Raw genomic sequence first — 20,539 nt, 5'->3', positions numbered from 1 at the left:
TGATTATGCTATTCAGAAAGATGCAAATAAGTCATATTATTTATATGCTGCTTTGCTTTTAACTTCTGAAATAAGGCAAATGCCGAATACTACACTTCAAATCTTACTACCTCTATTCTGGCTCTGGTTTTCAGTCTCTATTTTCCCTTCCCTTTCACTGTCCTCTCCATGCCTAAAGTTTTGCTTTCTCTACTGCAGAAAAATTTGTCTTAACCACTATGATACTTCCAGATTTCATCAGCCAGTGACTCTAGAGGTAAATTCCTACTGAGTAAGCCTCATGTTTTCAAGCTCCTTAGCATTTCTACAAAGCATTCTTTATTCATAGCATGCACTCAAGGTATTATAACAATAACCTTATTCTTTCCATGTCTTAGCTTCCTTCTTCTTTCTCACAATACAACCTAATATAAAAATTAATTTACCTTTGACCTTAAACCATGTAAACATTTTCCTTCTGATGTTTTCTGTCAGAAATTCTAATAGGCAGTTTTAAAAATACATTGTGTGTGTACTGACATACAGGATTACATGCACCCCAGGCATGGAGGGACTCATTCAGCTGTCAAACTTAACGTCACTGTGTGGTGAAAAACTGAAATTATGATGGAGTATATTTGCATTTTCTGCAGACTTGCATAGGGTGTTCATGGATGCCCATTCCAGAAGAGCTAATCAAGGAGTTATGTGAGTGTGTGTGTGTGTGTGTGTGTGTGTGTGTGCATGCACACATGTGGACCAGAGGACTCATATTTTAAGATGAGTAGTTCCTGCTCATCTTGGGAGAAAAATACAGTGCCATCTGATAACTCCTGGAATTTACACTTATCCGTAGTTGTCTTTCACTAGCATAATTGAATGTTCATGAGATGGAAGGTTCTCTTACGCTGACGTTTTGGTGGCAAGGTATGGAAAATCTGAACAAATGAGGAGTCCATTCTGCATCTGCCAGCCAATCTGGCAAGCTGTCAAGCCTTATACTGCCACAGATTCGTGGCCTAAATGTAAAGAAAATGTGCACGTATGTGGGAGAACTGGGGTCTGAAAAACTGCCTTCCTGCTGGGAGAAATTAATGTTTGACCTTGGTGATAGCAGGATGTTTTTCAACTATCCTTGGTGTTTATCCTCAACCAAAGCTCAGCTTTCTGTTTTACTTTTGAAAAGAATGCTTATACAGTTGAGAAGAGTCTTATAAGGTCTTTAAAACAAAGTATTAAAATGATAAATGAGAGTTATCAAAAGAGGTGAATAAAATGACAGCAGGAAGTTATGGACCTATTTTTATCTGGTATTCGTTCCTATTTGCTCTATAAATATTAATATATTCTGCTGTCTACAGCATGAAGATGACCACAGTCAGTTTTATCTGAACCAACTTCTAGAATTTATGCATATTTGGAAAGTATCCAGGTAAGACATTTTATTCCTGTTCCAAGACTACTTTCTGACTGAGTTCTCAAGGGCCAAATCACAATATTTTTCAGTCGATTGTAATAACTGTCTTTTCACTAGTACTGTGGAAGCTATTGTACTTTTAATAGATATCTCCCTTTGGCAAATTCTGTTAATAATTATCTATTCTTCACAGCTATTCAGATACATCTGAAGAGCTGCTAACACCTTCCAAAACAATCTAACATTCATTTAAAAATATCTCTGCTACCGGTTATTACATTTTCAAGGATTTTTTTCCTCATTCATTTTGTAAATTTGATTGTGCATGTGTCACTAAGCTCTTTGTATAACTGAATTCCCATAGTTTGAAAGTCACCATATCTTGCTTTAAATTCCTTTCTGGAACACCCTGAAAATAATTGGTACATTATAAACAGAGGAGTGTGACTTCAAATTGGAAAACTCAAGTGACAGCAAATGCACATATCCTAATTGAGTCTGATATCTCAACATATGCATGTATTATTTGAAAGAACAAACCTATCAGGAAGCTAACCTGGGAGAAGATATCAGTGCTACAGGGTGCCCTTATCTGGAATTAAAGTTGTTCTGAGCTGAATGAGCAAAAAAGGGAGTGTGGGAGGTATGTCATAAATCTCTAAAGCACAGCCTGATATAAGAATCAGTTTAAATTGTTTTTAGTGACTATTAATAATAGCTATCACTTCCTGGAGTTCTAATACATTTTGTATACATCATCTCAGCTAATTCTCCCGACAGCCCCATAACAATACATATCATCTTACTTCAGAATCAAGGAAACTGAAGTTCTGGAAGGGTAAATAACTTGCCTGGGGTCCGCCGCTCAGTTTGTTAGTAGTTTGTTAGGATTCAAATCAGGGCTGTCTGCAATTTGCAAAGGCCACATTCTTTCATTAAACTATCGTATCTTTCCTTTTTTTTTTTCCTTTTTTGTGTCTTTCTCGCCCCCCCCCCCCCAGTATTCGGCCTCGTACCATAAAATCATAGAATGGGTAAAACTTAAGAGGACTTTTGATATAATTTAATACAAATTTTTACTGTATTGCTAATTACATGCATCAGATAGGTCCCCATCAAAATGGCATATTAAACAAAGGCTGTACTCCAAAATAAATTTATAAATCAACAACTACCACAACAAACGCAGAGCAAGTCATCAAACCTGACAAATTCTTTAAAAATTGGGGAATCCCTGGGAATCAGAGACCTGTTTTGAACTGTTCTGTGGAGGCCCGTGACTTGTAGGTGGCTGCTACCTGGGGCACAGAGAGACAAAAGGAGGCTGTGAGTCCCATAGGATTTATTTGCTCACTTTTCTTTTTTTACTGTATTTTTTTATTGAAGTATAGTTGACAGACATTTCTTCATTCCTTTTCTTCTTTTTGTTGTTCCTCCAATTGGGTAATTTCAAGAAATCTGTCTTTGAGTTTACTGAGTCTTCTGCTTGGTCTAGTCTATCAAATTCTTCAGCTCATTGTATTCTTTAGCACAAAGATTTCTGTTTGGTTCTTTCTTATGTTTTCTACCTCTTTGCTGAATTTCTCATTCTGTTCTTGTATTGTTATGCTAAATGCATTAAATTCCTTTTCTGTGTTCTCTTGTGGTCCTTTGAGCATCTTTAGGACAATCATTTTGAATTTTTTGTCAGACAATTCTTGTATCTCCATTTCTTTGGGGTCAGTTGCTGGAAGCTTACTGTATTCTTTTGGTGGTGTCATATTTCCGATTCATTGTGATCTTGTAGCCTTGCAAAGCTGTCTGTATACAGGAAGAAGCAGTCACCTCTTCCAGACTTTATGGGCTGGCTTCAGTACAGAAAGACCTTCACCTACAGGCAAGGGCCAACTGGAACGTGCTGTGACCCTGGGCCTAGTGGTGCCAGGCACCAAATGCAGGGTTGTGAGACAACGCCAGGTCACTGGGGTCCACAGCATTGACAACCGTGCAGTCCTTGGTAAGCACTGTGGGGGGGGGGGATCTGCAGTAGCTGCAAAGGCTGTTGCGATCCTCAGTGGTGCCCCCAGGTCCAGCAGCTAGGGACCAGGGCAAGCAGCAGTTGCTGCTGGAGCTGGTGGTGTACATACTCACAGCTCTGGGGGCCAGCTGCAGGCAGCTGTGGAGTGGCAGAGGCTAGCTGCAGACACTCATATAGTTGGGGGTGGGGGACAGGGCCAGTCTCAAGGGTTAGGACTAACTGTGGGTGCACTGGCAGCTGCAGGGATCCTGGCTGTTGGTGTGGACTTCTGTGGCTGCAGTCTCCCTCCATGGGCACGTGAATGGCAGTGAAAGCCAGTGACGAGAGTCAGGACAAGGGTGTGCAGGTGCACAGCTTGGAGGCTAGCTGCAGATGAGCCCAGTGGTGCAGACCAGTGACAGGAGAAAGGGCCAAATCGGCCCCAGACACAGCTGTGGGGATCTTGGCCATCAGTGTGCACTCTCATAGGTGCCAGATCTCACCACAGATGTGTACATGGCAGTGGACGCCAGTGACAGAGATCAGGCTAGTGGCATGCAGGTGCACAGCTGGAGGGGCTGTTGGACGGGGTTATTCATGGGGAATAGACTTGCACCTTGCACTTGAGCAGCCACTGAGGCCTGGGCTAGCTGCAATTGTGGATCTCAGGGCCTGGCAGGGGCGGTGCAGTGGAGGAAAACAAAACCAATGAAATCTACAGGGGGTCTGTGGCAGCTGTGCTGGCTGTTGGTTTCTTCAGTAGTGAAAGTGACTGAGGCTTTCTGCAGAGCAGGTGGCTGGGAACCATGGTAACTCCCACTGCATGGCTGACGCTGGTAGCCACTGCCCTTCCTCCTTGTTCTAGCCACATTTACCCATCTCAGCTTTGCTGGTCTCTGGGTCAGATGAAAGCAATGCAGGTCCTTCATGCAGTGTCCCACAAGGCTGGGGAAGCTGCTCGCTCACCCCACTCCTCTTTTCCAAGAGAGGGGAACTCGTTCTAGCAGGGGATTTCCCTCTTGGCACTGAGCAGTGTTGGCCTGGAGGATGGGATGATGCAGGCAAAATGAAGCTATTCTCTCTTCCCTCTTTATGGAATTATTCTCAGGGTTTTTTTTTTTTACCCACTGTGTTGTTGAAGTTTCTTGGGTGGTTTCCTGAGCTCTCCCCAGAGCTGTTTTTGTCCGTGGATAGCTATCCGTTGATCTTTGTGAGGATAGAGAGGCTGGGATCTCTTATTGCACCATCTTGGTGACCCCCAGGACTTTGCTTTCTGAAATACAAGGCTGCTCTGCCTGCCTTCCTCAGACCACTTTATGATGTGATGAGACCAAGCACTAGAGGGCACGAGCTTTGATTTCAGTGTCCCTCTTCTCTGACTTGTCTTCCTCTTAGAAGCTGGACAAATCACATACCTTCATTGGTTCCTAGGAGTTTTCTATAAAATAGATATAATACCTAATAGAAAGGTGCTGAAGCACGTGAATTCTTGAGGGGTTTTTCTTTTTAAATTTTAGGATCAGGTTTTATATAAAAGTCCAATAGCCAAAATCTTTCACAGTTCCTTTCCTACACTTCCATGGACTTTTACATATTCTATGCATTTTGTCTAACTAAAGTGGTAACTTAATAAAGACTGAGAAGGCAGCTACTGTAAAATATATTGGTGTGTTTTTAACACTGTGTTTTGTGTTGTATGACTGATTCTTCAATTCAATTCAGGAGTTTTCAGGACAAACAGGAAGGGAAAGTTAATAGCATTTGGGAAAATAATTTTAAACAGTGAAGCAAAAAGAATCTCTGCTCAACTCACGTCTATTCCACTTAAGTATAGATAAAGCTGAAGCATTGAGAAGCTTAGACAAAAAAGCAAAAATACCAGAAAACACAGAGGTTTAGTGTCAAAGACAACACCATCTATGATAAGTATATGTCATTAATTCTAAAAGCAATTCTCTGAAAAGTTTTGCATATTTAATATTTCTCAATTTATTTGTCATTATCTGCTTATGAATCCCTTTGCAACTTATATTTTAAATTAAGAGTAGTTTGATATAATGAAAAGTCTTTCAGAGGTTTGGTTAAGTTGTCATGGATTTCTCTGGAGTTCTAAAGTTTTCAAATACGTTTGTAGTCTATCAAGTTATACCAAGTTTATAAGGCATCCATCTGAAATGACATTTAAAAGTATGTCAACAGTAATCCTTTTTAAACCATGTTTGCTATAGAAACATGGACAAAGCAGAACTTGTGATAAATGTGCTAAAGTTAATATAAGTTTTCCTACCCAACTTTAAACAAAGTTCTTTTTTTCTTTCCAGACAATGTCTCTCAACAGTAATCAGAAAATATGACTCCCACCTGAAATACCTATTGAAAACACAGGTATTAACTTTTGTTACTTCTTTAATTAATTCAATAAGATTTTATTAATTTTCTACTCTTTTTTCTAAAGCTTTGCAAGTTTCTGGAGATACAAAGATGAATAAAGCAGGGGGTCTACACTTGAGTGACTTTCATTCTATCATGGCAAAACAGACAAGTAAACAGATGTGTGTAATAAAGTGTCATAGGTACGATGAAAGACCTATGTGTATACAGGACACACAAAAGAGGGTTATCAATTTTACTTATTTGATCTGAGTGTTGAAAAATAACTAAGCCAGCCAGAGAAAGAGCGTGGTAAGGAAAGTGGGAAGTAGGGATAACTTTAAGCATACAACAACATGAACAGAGCAGGTAGCAAACAGCCTGGTGTGATTAGGAAACTGTATGTACTATGGAATGGCTACAATTAGGGTTCAAGGTGAGAGCCTGGAAAAAGACCAGATGAAAGGGACAAGCAGGAACCAAGTTACGCAGGGTCTTAAGGACATTTTATGGACAATTTAATGATTTTCTAATTTATCAGCTGATGACACAGAGCCATTATGCAGGGCAGTAGAATGACAGATGGGTGACTATAGGACATTTCATTAACCCAAAGAAATGAGGAGGGCATGGACAAAAGCTCTACTATAGGGAAGGACAGGAGAAGACAGATTCATAACAGGTGAAAATCTATAATTTACATGATTTGGTGAAAAACTGTGAGCAATGAAAGAAGACAGTGTTTAGAATACCTCCAGATTCCTGGCTGCCGACTGACTGCATGAAGACGTCAATTAACTAAAACAGTGAAGATAGGAGAAGCTAGCTTGGCAGGGAATATAATGGATTCAGTCCAAGACTACTGAGATTTGGCCACCTATTGGGCATACAAGTTGTAGTCACCATTAAGCAGATCATTTCTTATAGCTTGTTCTTCCAGGGAAGGATCAGTCTTCCACAGATAAAACATTGTATGATTACAGAAAATGAGGTAAGAGAATGTGTTGAAAACAAGACTTTTTCCATTAAAAAAAAATGACTCTTGATATATATAAAAGGATATAGATCTTAAGTAACTACTCCTAATATTAAAAAACAGTAAAGGGTTCTGAAAATAATAAATTATATTTCTTGATGTAGATACCAAACTCATACATGAATTCCACATAAATATGTAAAGACATGGTGATGACAAATACACAGCTCATATTCCTTCCCAAATTGTAATCCTCTCACTCTGATTCCATTTTTCTTTCTTGAGCCTGGCCTGAATCTGGAAGATTAAAATGTGGAATGTGAAAAGAATTCACAATTAAATTAAGTCTCATAAAAGTGTCATAATTACTACTTCTTTGTCATAGTCATTCTTTCTAGCATAGAATTTGAAATTTACCAGGTACCCAGGGCACATTAAGACTTCATTCCTAGATCATTTATGTCTCTTGGCTAGACACAGATATACTTTTGAGGTTATCGTAACTTACTTATGGATGAATTTTAATTATCTAAATGTCTCAGTACTGCTCGTGTATCATAGATATCTTTTTACAAACACACAAACACATGCACCAATTGTTGAGAATCTGTAACAGTTCTTAATTTCCAAATATAGTAGTTTGATCATACCACTTACATATGAAGCCTCCAATGTTTTCACTTTGAAAGAAACCATTTTTGAAAGAAACAAATTGTTCCAAAATGACTGAAAAGTTGGCAAAACATCAAAGAAATACTGTCTTTATATTATCACTGGCAAATAGTTATTATCACCCACATCTGAATTATTTTATAAATAGGCCACAGTGTCTGCAACTTTCCACATGAACTCCCCCCAAAACAATGAACTTTTTAAATGACATTCTTCCTACGAAGCATCAATAGCTAAATATCTAAGAAATGAGGACAGACTGTGATATTATCAATTCACAATTTTGCACTTTCTATTTGTTTGACAAGTGCATTAAGTAGCATTTCATCAGCCTTGAAAACAGTACCAATTTGAAGAATAATTTTTATATTTCTCAAACTTGGATTATTACATGATTTGAAAAAAAATAACAAGCAGGCTGAATAAATATGCCATGAATATTATTGAATAATATGGATAACTTAAATTTCCAAATGTGTTATTTCCTCAGCAATCGCTATTAACATATTTTAGACTTATTTCAGATTGGGCATCCTAACTATTATGTTTGTTAAATGGCTGATCTTGTAAGTAATTTACATAGAGCTTTTTCTTTGGGCATTTTTTTTCCTCTCTTCTATTCTACTCATAATTAAGGAGTGTCTTCTGTATTCATGCTATATTCTGAATTCATCTCTAACATTTAGGAGAAATTAAGAATAGAAGAAAGAGAAAGAATTTTCCCCTAAGGTATTACTTAATGCTTACTTAGTACAAATTACTGAACTATTTACTCACTGGAATCAACAGAAATCAAAATCAGAACCATGCTCTGAAATTGCTGATGATCTAGTTGGAAAGACAGCATATTCACATAATGCACACAGAGTGGTGTATGTACAGGACAAAGCAACGTAAAACCAGATTTCAATCTAGATGGAAGAATCAGCTTCTGATTCAAAGTTGCTTTTTCCTAGTAGCCTCTAGTGCATTGTCTCCAAAATTTTATTTAAATGCCAAGTAGGACCTTTAGAGACAGTTAGCAATGCCTACCACTGATGACAAACCTACACTAGGATCTAGTAACTGATGAACTAATTGTAAACCAGATGGATCTGGATTGAGAAAAATCTATTCATGCTTCAAAATGTAGTTTGGCTTCATGAAACATCTGCCTGGTGTGAAATGAGCTAAAAGCCTCCAAACCCTTTACCATCAAGCCCATGGCTCAGAGGATGTACCAACTAGATGATCAGAAAAATATGGCATCTCTATTATTCAGGTATAAGTAATTCAATGAGGAAGGCAGAATAATTCTTAACTCACACTTTCCTCTCCTCAAGACCAAAATCCAACAATATTTAGCCTCTAGAGAGAGACCAAAAATTCCATTTATAAGGAGAAAGAAAGGGGGCACATAAGGATCTGATAATATATATTTACTTTTTTAGAACTGAAGCTTTCTTAGTAACAAGCAGATCAATTGTTGGATTTTCAGAAGTTTTTGATATCAAACATAATTTAATCAGAGTGGCAGTAAAGACAGAATTTAGGAGCAGAGATTCCAAAGTCAGGTAAACATATTTGCAAACCCTCTGCCACTAGGAAAGCTTTTATTCAGCCATCCTTGAGTTTATATTATTCATCACTAGAGTGAAGATAATAAAATAATGTGATGATTTTTAAAAATTAACTGAACAGTAGATGTAATGTGCTTAATATTATATAGTGGCTGTAAGATAAAAAATGTTCAAGAAAAGATAAGTACAAGTGTTATTTTATTGCTATTAGAGTTGTTATTTTTAACACTATTACTAAAGTAAAGGATTGTATAGGATCTAGAAGAAAAATGTCACAAAACTGATTTGCATTCACAACAGAATATAAGAGGTGGGAAAGAAGTAAAAAAAATCCTAAGAAGAAAATAGGGTGAAATGAATTGGTAACAAGGACCAGCTGAACGGTCACAAAAGGAGAAGTCAAAGACATGAAGGAGAAAAAGTCAGGTTACAAGGGAAATAAAACACCTTTGCAGAACTGGAACCTACCTTAGCAGAAATAAAGGGCAGATTGAAACTACTAAAATTCAAACCTATGTATAGAACACTGCCAGACATGAAGAAGAAGAAAACTGAAAGATCTTCAAAAAGGAAGATAATCACTAACCAACGTAATCTGCATTCCTAGTGAGATACAGAATTAAAGGTTTTTGTCAAAAGAATAACATGATCTGATGATTTAAGATTTGTGCAGTGAATTATATAATATACGAAGAACACACACACACACATACACACACATACACACACACCCATTAAAGAAGAAGAACTAAGCAGACTATCTTATTACACAATAAGTTGGGTACAAAATATTGCCAATATCATAGGATCTGCTTTTACACCACTTCATATCTCTTTTCTCTACATAAGAGATATCCTTTGGTGAAAAGCCATGTTGTAGCTCTTCTTTGCCATTTCAGCACCAAAGTATGCATCCATTATCAATACAGGCAACTCAAAGATATTTCAGATTCAGTTCCATGCCACCACAATAAAGTAAATATGGCAATAAAATGAGTCACATGAATTTTTTTGGTTTCCCAGTGCATATAAAAGTTATGTTTACACTATACTGTAGTCTATTAAGTGTGTAATAGCATTATGTCAAAAAAACCCACAATGTACATACCTTAGTTAAAAAAATAATTTATTGCTAAAAACAATGTCAACCATCATCTGAGCCTGCAGTGAGTTGTAATCTTTTTTGCTGATGGAGGATCCTGCCTTGATGTTGACGGCTGCTGACTGATCAGGGTCGTGGTTGCTGAAGGTTGGAGTGGCAGTGGCAGTTTCTTAAGACAACAATGAAGTCTGCCACATTAATTGACTCTTTCATGAATGATTTCTCTGCGGCATGCAATGCTGTTTGACAGCATTTTACCCACAGTAGAACTTCTTTCAAAATTGGAGTCAATTCTTCTCAAACCCTACCACTGCTTTATCAACCAAGTTTATTTAATATTCTAAATCCTTCATTGTCATTTCAACAATCTGCACAACATCTTCACCAGGAGTAGATTCCATCTCAAGAAACCACTTTCTTGGCTCATCCATAAGAAGCAACTCCTCATCTATTCAGGTTTTATCATGAGATTGCAGCAATTTAATCCCACCTTCAGGCTTCATTTCTAATTCTAGTGCTCTGGCTATTTGCACCACATCTGCCATTACTTCTTCCACTGAAGTCTTGAACTCCTCAAAGTCATCCACTAGGGTTGGAATCAACTTCTTGATTCCAACTCCTATGAATGTTGGAATCCTATGAATGTTGATATTTTGACCTTTTCTTTTGAGTCACAAATGTTCCTAAGGGCATCTAGAATGGTGAATCCTTTCCTGAATGTTTTCAATTGACCTTGCCCAGATCCATCAAAGGAATCACTATCTATGGCAACTATAGCTTACAGAATGCATTTCTTAAATAATAAGACTTAAAAGTCAAAATTACTCCTTGATCCATGGGCTGCAGAATGGATGTTGTATAAGCAGATATGTAAATGACATTAATCTCACTGTACATCTTCATCAGAGCTCTTGACCATATGCATAATATCAATATTTTGAAAGGAATCTCTTTTTCTGAGCAGTAGGTCTCAACGGTGGGCTTAAAATATTCAGTAAACCATGTTGTAAATAGATATACTGTCATCCAAGCCTTTTTGTGCCACTTATAGAGCACAGGCAGAGTAGATTTTGCATAATTCCTAAGGGCCCTAGGATTTTCAGCATGGTAAATGAGCATTGGGTTCAACTTAAAGTCACCAACTGCATTAGCCCCAAACAAGAGAGTCAGCCTGTCCTTTGAAGCTTTGAAAGCAGGCATTGACTTCTCCTCTTTAGCCATGAAATTCCTATGTGGCTTCTTTTTCCAAGAGAGGGCTGTTTTGTCTACATACATTGAAAATCTGCTGTTTAGTGTAGCTACCTTCATTAATTACCTTAACTACATCTTCTGGATACCTTGCTGCAGCTTCTACATCAGCAGTGCTGCTTCATCTTGTACCTTTATGCTATAGAGACAACTTCTTTCCTTAAACCTCATGAACCAAGCTCTGCTAGCTTCAAACTTTTTTTCTGAAACTTCCTCACCTCTCTTAGCCTTCTTAGAATTGAAGAGTTAGGGCCTTGTTCTGGATTAAGCTTTGGCTTAAGAGAATGCTGTGGCTGGTTTGATCTTCTATCCAGACCACTGCAACTTTCTTCATATCAGCAATAAGGCTGTTTCGATTTCTTATCATCCCTATGTTCACTGGAGTAGCACTTTTAATTTCCTTCAAGAACTTTTCCTTTGCATTTACAACTTGGCTAACTGTTTGGTGCAAGAGACCTAGCTTCTGGCGTGTCTCTGCTTTCGACATGCTTAATGTCAAATGATATCTTCACTAAGCGCAATCATTTCTAGCTTTTGATTTAAAGTGGGAGATATGCAACTCTCCCTTTCACGTGAACACCTAGAGGCTATTATAGGGTTATTAATTGGCATAATTTAAAAATGTTTGTGTCTCAGGGAAGAGGGTGGCCCAAGGAGAGGGAGACAGATGGGGGAACAGCCAGGAAGCAGAGCAGGCAAAACAATATTTATAAAGTTTGCCATCTTATATGGGTGAGGTTCATGGTGCCCCAAAACAATTACAATAGTAACATCAAAGATTACTGATCACAGAGCTTCCCTGGTGGCGCAGTGGTTGAGAGTCTGCCTGCCGATGCAGGGGACACGGGTTCGTGCCCCAGTCTGGGAAGATCCCACATGCCACGGAGCGGCTGGGCCCGTGAGCCATGGCCGCTGAGCCTGCGTGTCCGGAGCCTGTGCTCCGCAACAGGAGAGGCCACAACAGTGAGAGGCCCGCATACCACAAAACAAACAAACAAACAAAAAATATGATTACTGATCACAGATCACCATAACAAATGCAACAATGATGAAACGTTTGAAATATTGCAAGAATTACCAAAATGTGACACAGGGACATGAAATGAGCAAATGTTGTTGGAAAAATGGCACCAACAGACTTGCTCAATGCAGGGTTGCCACAAATTTTTCATTTGTAAAAAATGCAATAGCTGCAAAGTGCAATAAAGTGAAACATAATAAAATGAGGTATGCCTGTTTAAGGTTTAGGTTTCCTTTTTAATGTACCTAAATGGAATCAAACTATATGTACTTTTTGTGCCCCGTATTTTTCACTCAATATCGTTTTTGTGATCTATCCACATTATTCTATATATGCTTTTGAATTATTTTCATTGCTGTACATTACTCAATTAGATTAGCAAACTTCAACTTATCTATTCTACTGTTGATGTACATTCAACCTAATCTCAGGGAGTTTTCTAGGGTACATAACTAGGGCCATAGACTTACAAGGTAATACCAAACACTTTGTTTGGTCATACACATTTCACAATATATGAGTTCCCATTGCTTTACTTTCTCACCAATGTATGGTATAGTCCAACTTTTAAAAATTTTGCCTACATGAGGCATATGTAATGAGATATTATTTCATTTTTAACTTTTATTTTGCTGACTACTAATGCCTTCATAATTCTTTACTCTTTTTATTTTTTTTTATTTATTTTATTTTATTTATTTATTTTTTTTTTGCGGTACGCGGGCGTCTCACTTTTGTGGCCTCTCCCGTTGCGGAGCACAGGCTCCGGACGCGCAGGCTCAGCAGCCATGGCTCACGGGCCTAGCCGCTCCACGACATGTGGGATCTTCCCGGACCGGGGCACGAACCCGTGTCCCCTGCATCAGCAGGCGGACTCTCAACCACTGCGCCACCAGGGAAGCCCTCTTTACTCTTTTTAAACATAACATCAAACTGTTTACTTTCTGTCTTACTTTCATTACGATGTCATATTTACTAAATCAACTTTCTTGAAGTTTAATTTATGTATATAAAATAAAATACACTCATGTAAACTGTATACTTTGAGTAGTTTTGAAAATGTATATACCTATATAACAACCATGAAAAACAAGATATAAAACATTTCCGTTACAAAAAAAGTGCCCCAGTACTTAACCTGAAGTAAAAACCCTGCCATCCTAGACATCATGGAACGAAAGATCTACTTTCTCTCAATATGGATTTCTTTTACCTGATCTCCAGTAGAATTTTACTAGAAGTAACAAGTGGTAAGAGCAGAATCCTTGCCTTCTTGTTAAACTTAGAGAGAAAGTTAGTCTTTCACCACTGAGTATGATGTTATTTGGAAGTTACATGGTTATGGCATGAAGTTAGTTGCTCCTTGCTAGGTTGAAGAAGTTTCCTTCTACTCCTAATTAGCTAAGAGTTTATACCATGACTGGGTGATGAATTTTATCAAATGCTTTTTCTGTATCTATACAGATGGGCATATGATTTTTTTCATTTATTCTTCTCAGATTTTAAAAATATCCTTGCATTACTGGGATAAACCACACTTTGTAACAATTTAGAACCCTTTCTACATATTTCTGGCTTCAATTAGCTAATATTTTGTTAAGGATATTTGCATCTGTATTTATGAGAGACATCAGTCTATACTTTTCTTATAATGTTGTGGCTTGATTTTAACATTGGAGTAATGCTGGCTTTATAAAATAAGTTGAGAAATATCCCTCTGACTCTGACTCTGTATTCTGAAATAATTTGAGTAGATTTGGTTTTATTTCTTCCTTAAATATTTGATAAAAATCACCAACGAAACCATCTGTTTCGAGTTTTCCTTATAAGAAGGATTTTATTATAATTTCAATTTCTTTGACATAGAATTATTCAAATTTTAAAGCCATAAATTTGCCTCTAAATTTTAGTGGCATCCCACAAATTTTGATATGTTGGCCATCATCTCTTTAAATATCTCTCGGCCCCATTCTTATCTTTCCAGAACTCCAAATGCATGTATGACTCTGACAGGTATTAGATGGTATGTTCTGGTTTTTATTCCCACTCTTTTTCCCCTTTGGTTTTGGTTAGGATCATTTCTCTTGACCTATCTTCAATTTCACTGATACTTTCCTTAGCTGTGTTCAATCTGCTGATGAGTTCATTGAAAGAATTCCCCATCTCTAATACCAAATATATTTTTATATTTCTATGGTTTCCATTTGACTCTTGTATATAGTTTCCATATCTCTGCTGAAATTCCCCACATGTTCATGCATGTCGTCCACATTTTCCACTAGATCCTGTAACATGCTAATCATAGTTACTAAAAGTCCTTGTCTGATTGTTCTAACGTCTGGGTTATATATTCTGTTATGCTTTTATTATGTAAAGTTGATAAATCTAGTCAAGATTTGAGCTTTGTGTTTTGTTGTTACTATCATTATCGTCAGGGCACAACAGGCTTCAAACTCCTCCAGTGACTAGTTACTATTACCTGTACTTATATAGGGGGCCTGCAGTACTAGCGTCTTTTTCTCTGTTCCTGCTTCACCCTCAGCTTTCAAGAGTCCCTGATTGTCTATGCCGCAGAGAAGATCTCTTGCAATACTTCTTTGTCTCTCCCTTAGCAGTGCTTTGCTCTTGTCTATTATTCAAAATAGACTCATTTTTGTAGTAGGGTAAAGGAAGTTCTGTGGTAATGATCAACCACAGCCTTAGGCAGACTGTTTTTGAGCCTCAAGATGGGAACTTTCTTAGCATTTCTGCCTCCAGATTGGAACTTTCTGGCAGCCAAACTGTCCCTTATATCTGCACATCGTCTTGCACAGGAGAGAGTTTTCTGCCCCTCCTCCGTGGTTTCTGAGTGCTGATTGGTATCCATGTAGGATCCTGGACTCAAGACAGGTCTCCTGCCCCTACCCCAGGAGCAAAAGGTTTTTGCTTCTACCATTCTCTCATCAGCAAAGGATCTTAACCCATGTCCTACCTCTCCCCCAGAAAGGTTTTGCTTTTGCTCCCCTGCTCAAAAAGCAAGAGATTTTTGCCAGGGCTCAGGGTCACAGAGCATTTCTATCTCTTCTAGTATCATCATTTTTTCTAATATCATAAACCAGTAACTTAGAGCTTTTGCTGCTTATGAGAGAAAGATCTACAGAATGAGATCTTTCATACCTCTCACCCAGAAAGCTGATCACCTCCTACATACTGCACTGCTGAATGGACCTTCAGCTTCCTGCACTGTCTTCATTATTTCCTCTGAACAACTGGTAGGTGTCCAGAAAAGAGCTTACAAATGATTGTTAACTCACCTTGTGTCTTGGACTCCCAGATATTCCAAACTGACGTGCTTACTCTAGCCTTTAAGAATTTTTAAAATTTTGGCTGATTTATTCTCACCCTCGTATACAGTGGCTGCCTAGTTCTCCTGTGCTCTACCAAAGGTCAAATGTGTGCTGCATCTCCCCTTACCACTCTTTGGAATTCAGTATACTTGTTCACCTTTTGACCTCAGATCTCTAGTGGAGTCAGCAAAAATTATGATTTTTGTATATTATCTGCCTTTTTTCATTGTTACAGTGGCTCCAAAGTTCTACATTTTAAGCTGAAATGAAAATCCAAAGACTATTCTTAATCTTTAAGGAGCAGTTTGTAATAGCATTATTGAACCTGGAATAAAAATAATTCTAAATTCTCGATTTGTCTCTAAATTCATTAACTGAATTTGATAATTTTCAGTATGTAAACAGAAAAAGAAATTCATTAAGATTTATATAAAACTTGGAAAATGGCAAGCTGTTACATGGCTGTTTTCAACACATATTACTTTGGTCTCCATCACACCTAAATGAAGGGAATGAGGTAGCAGGGGAACCTTATACTCTTTCATTTTGTTTTGTTTTCCAGAAAGATGCAGATAAGAAAAGTTTGTTACCAATCTTCACCAATGTTCAAAATATTTTAAAAATATGCTAATATCTGAAGTATTAGAATGCTGCTCCTTCAGACTCTATGACATGTCAAATATTTCTAAGATATGCCTGGAATATAGCACATAAAATAACATCACAGCATTATTATCAGTTTTCATTAACCCACAGAGTTAGAAAGAATTTAGAGGTAGTCTAGTCCAAACTCCTATTTAATGCAAAAATTTCCTCTAAACATTCCTGATTGCTTGCATACTTATAATGTGGAAGAACTCTCTACTCACAGGGCAGCCTACTCAATTTTTGGAAGAAATAATTTTTACAAAAATTATTGAGCCAAAATGAATGTCTCTAAATTTGCAACCATTTGTTCTAATTTATCATTCCAGAGGTACTTACAGTAAATCTAATCCCCTTTTCAGCTGAAAGATCATCATATACTTGAAAGTAATTATGTTTCCTTTTTCTTCTTTTTTTCCAAACTGAAATTTCCTAGTACCATCAACTATCTTTCCTTTATGCCCGTTAAACTGTAGTTTTATGGCTTATGCCTCAGAACTCTGTGTGCCCCAACTGGACCCATACTTCCTCCTCCATCATCTAAATATTAAATGTTCTGAACTGTTATATACCCAGGTTTCCATTTTTCTTTCCTCTATCTATATTCTCCTTCTGGACAATCAAATCGGCCAGGTATCACCCCTATGAAAATAATTCCCAAATCTAGCTTTGATATATCTTGAAATCAGGCACTAATCCTATGTTTTGTGTCTGTAGAATATCTCATATGATGGATCAGCCATCCTAGGATTTGTAAATTTTAGGCTGATTATTCCCCACCAAACATGATGTATGTGTATGTGTGGGTGGGTGTGTGCACACATGTATGTATATTTGTGGGGGAAACCTCATGGTTTGGGGTCAGAAAAGTTCTGAATTTGCTTTTGCTTGAGTCCAAAATAGTAACAACATTCTGGCACTGTTTCTAGCATAACTTCCTGCTAAGGGTAGTGTAAATTAATACTCCACAACTACATATAACACGATTTATCAGGTAATCATTTTCCTCATTCAAAGCCCCAGGGTAGAGAGAGGATTCCTCAAAAGTTCTCTTTATCAGTAGGCATTGTTTTTCTTCTCCCACCTTTTGTAGGTGACAATCTATCCAGTGTCAGGGGTTTATTCAGGGATCTCAGCTCCAGGTCTGCCCCTTCCCTACCTCAACCAACTGGTTTAGGTCTAAAATTTCACCACTTGTCCCACTGTAAGCAGTAAACACCAATCTCTAAGCCCGCTGACATTTTCTTCAGGCCACTGACATATCAATGTTGAAGCTACTGCTCAGGCTTTAAGCTCCCTCCTTAAATTTCTGTCAGCCAGAGATTTATCCTATCTTTGTTTTGGGCTAAAGTTTGGATTTACATTTTTTTCTGTGGTTCAGCTAATGTTTATGTGAGCACACACTGTGTGTGTGTGTGTGTGTGTGTAAGGTGTCTATGTTTTCTCAGCCCAACAATTGCTACAGCTAGAACCTCATTGCATTTCAGATGAAGGCTGAGTCAACTTGGTTGTCCCATTGGCAACTCAAGCTCTGTGTATCAAAAAATACATGCATCACAGTTCCACCAAAACTCTTCCCATTTTGCCTGTGTTTCCTGCCATAATTAATGGCACTCTGTCTCTTGGTTTTCCGAGTATGAAGTTTTGGAATTATCTTAAATCCAGTCTTCCTGTTGGTGCTCAATCCAATTAATCACCAAGCTAATTCTACAACTGCAGTATTTCACTTAACATAATCTAGCAAACTCAGTGACTCAAAAATGAAATAAATATTTATCTTTCAGAATTTTTATGTAGATCAAATGAGATAAAGAGATCAGATAAGAAGCACTGCAAGACTGCAGTAAGAGATGGAGCAAATTAGCTGAGTGACCCAAGTCAACCCAGCATTTGTACTTTAGTAATATTTTATGGATTCCTACAAATTCACATATATTACATACCTACTAAGAATATACGAATGAAAACTAAACTCAGCACCTAATATATACCTCTCTCATAGTTTTAATGATTTTTAAATTTTCATCTTATTTGTTATCTGGGCATGTACAGTGTCTGATTTCTCTTATAAACTGAAAAGTCTGTGTGAATGGATAAAAAGGAATTAATTAAAAATGAATTAACTAAAATTTAGCCCTTATTCTCTGCCAGGCACCTTTTATATTTTACCTTACTTAATTTTACAGCAAACCAAAAATCAATTATTATTGTTCCAATTTTACAGAAGAGGGAATTCAGGCCCATGGAAGTTAAATAATTTGATAATGGTCCTAGGTAGAAATGGGGCAGAATCAGGATTTTATCACACATAACCTTATTGCGGAGCTGGAAACAGAGTTTCCTATGCTGTTGTGAATGAGTATATTAAAATTATATTAATAATTGTGTTGCTCTCTTTGGGGAAAGCCCTATTTGTTAATAGTTCAGTCTCAAATGTGGTACTCAACACTAAACTCCAGTTCAGATTATATATATGTGCTGAGCTCTAACTTTCTGGTTATGGAGAGTACACATCTTCTCATTTAATTTAATAATAAAGTAGCTCTTCTGGCAGCCATGTCACAATGTTGACTCATTGAATTCACACATAAATAAAACAACTGAGCTTTTTCCACATGAATTACTCATAAATTTTTCTGCCCATGTTACAACTGAGCAGTTGTATTTTCTTAATCTGTGAAAGATTTAAAATGAAACCCAATTAAGTTCATTTCTTTTTACTTTTAGCTCATTAATCAAGTCTGTTGACAATTCTGGAGTCCTGATTGTGTCTTTCAAAGTATTAGCCATTCTTCGTACGCTTTGTCATCAGTTTTCAGTGTTTATAAAATCTTATAAAAGGTACTGACAACATATTAAAAAGTTTTGATTTTTCCACAAAAGACACAAAATGATGTTCCTTAAATATAACACCTGTTTTCTGTCTTTATATTGATAATGTTTTGCTAAGAAAATGATCTAGAATAAGTAGAGTTAAATTCTTTTTATGTTATGAATTCATATCTTTGTGTAAAAAAAAAGGAAAAATATTTTTCCACCTCTTTTGAAATAAACTCCATTTTGAAATCCTCCATTGGAATGACTGTGATTCTGGAATTGATAGAGCTGATGTGTTTTGAAAAGCCAACATCATTAATGATACATATAAAATACATTAAAATATTATAGAGTGAAAGGTGATTAGCACAGGATTAAAGAAGAAAGGATACTTCTCAACATAGTTACTGGTAAAACACAAAAAAAGAATAAGGACAAAATAAGGCATTTTTTAAATGAAAGCTAATTTAAGAACATGTGAAAGCTGAGAAATAAAAAATAAAACAATGAAAAGCTCTTAGAACTGTGACCACAAAATCTGTGTATAACTATCTTAAGCAAAGCCAGCAATTTTGATTTCAAGAATACCTGGTCATTACTGTAGACCATACTTGTCATCAGTGATTTCTTTGAAACATCAGTTGCTTAAAAGACAATAAAATCAAATGATTACCAAACACCCCAACACCAAACTTCATTGTCCCAAATTTGTTCTGAACTCAGATTTTTAATAATTTTGCCCTCCTGTACACTGCTTACAAACACAGGTGCATTCTGAAACTCTACATAGGTCTGCCATCAGTTGTCTTGCTTTCAAAGTATTTTGCGGGAGCCACAGACTTTCAATCTCTATCTCTCTCTGTCTCCCCCTCCCTCCCATTTTATATCAGATAATGTTAAATTAGAGTTGATATATATAAAATACTAATAGTCCTACTTTCCAGCATTTACTTAATGCAAATTATGGCTTAGGCCACAGGATAACCAGTCTTGAGAACACTTTACATGGAAAAAACCACATTGTATTCCATTTCCTCTTCCTGTAAAGACAGGTAGTTTAAAGATAAATTAGTGTCCCCTTGATTGCAATAAATTGTAAGATGTCAATCTTTTCATCTACAGCAAAATCTGGATAATATTATTGAAGATGTTAAAAATATATGCATTGTTCTGGGATGTGTGGAGACCAAACAAATTACAGATGCTGTAAATGAACTAAATCTTATTCTTCAGGGAAAAGCAGAGGTAAATACACTCATTTATTACACAGTAATTATTTTAAACTTAAGTTCAATAATTAATTAAGGAGAGTGAAAGACTTTTGACTAACTAGTATATATGTGGTGTGTGAGTGTGTGTGGGTACAAGTACATTTCAATCATTTGCAGGTAATGGAAACTTAATTCTATTA

At 37.0% G+C, this 20,539-nt stretch overlaps 1 protein-coding gene across 6 annotated transcripts in view; it reads left to right on the top strand.

Annotated features, from left to right (window-relative positions):
• PIK3C2G (phosphatidylinositol-4-phosphate 3-kinase catalytic subunit type 2 gamma) overlaps positions 1-20,539 on the top strand; it is a gene marked incomplete at both ends in the record, with an annotated part of 352,092 nt that overhangs the window by 35,527 nt on the left and 296,026 nt on the right. For 4 of the 6 annotated variants that reach the window (XM_079715212.1, XM_079715210.1, XM_079715209.1 and 1 more), the window contains 3 exons: positions 1,341-1,411; positions 5,714-5,777; positions 20,251-20,373. In XM_079715212.1, coding sequence (XP_079571338.1) covers positions 1,341-1,411; positions 5,714-5,777; positions 20,251-20,373 — 258 coding nt within the window. Of the gene's footprint in view, positions 1-1,340; positions 1,412-5,713; positions 5,778-16,228; positions 16,289-20,250; positions 20,374-20,539 lie in introns of all 6 variants that reach the window. The other 2 variants (XM_079715208.1, XM_079715207.1) reach the window with 1 other exon arrangement.

Source organism: Hyperoodon ampullatus, assembly GCF_949752795.1.
Source record: "Hyperoodon ampullatus genome assembly, chromosome: 11".
Lineage (NCBI taxonomy): Eukaryota > Metazoa > Chordata > Mammalia > Artiodactyla > Ziphiidae > Hyperoodon > Hyperoodon ampullatus.
This window is presented reverse-complemented; position numbering and strand designations above follow the sequence as displayed.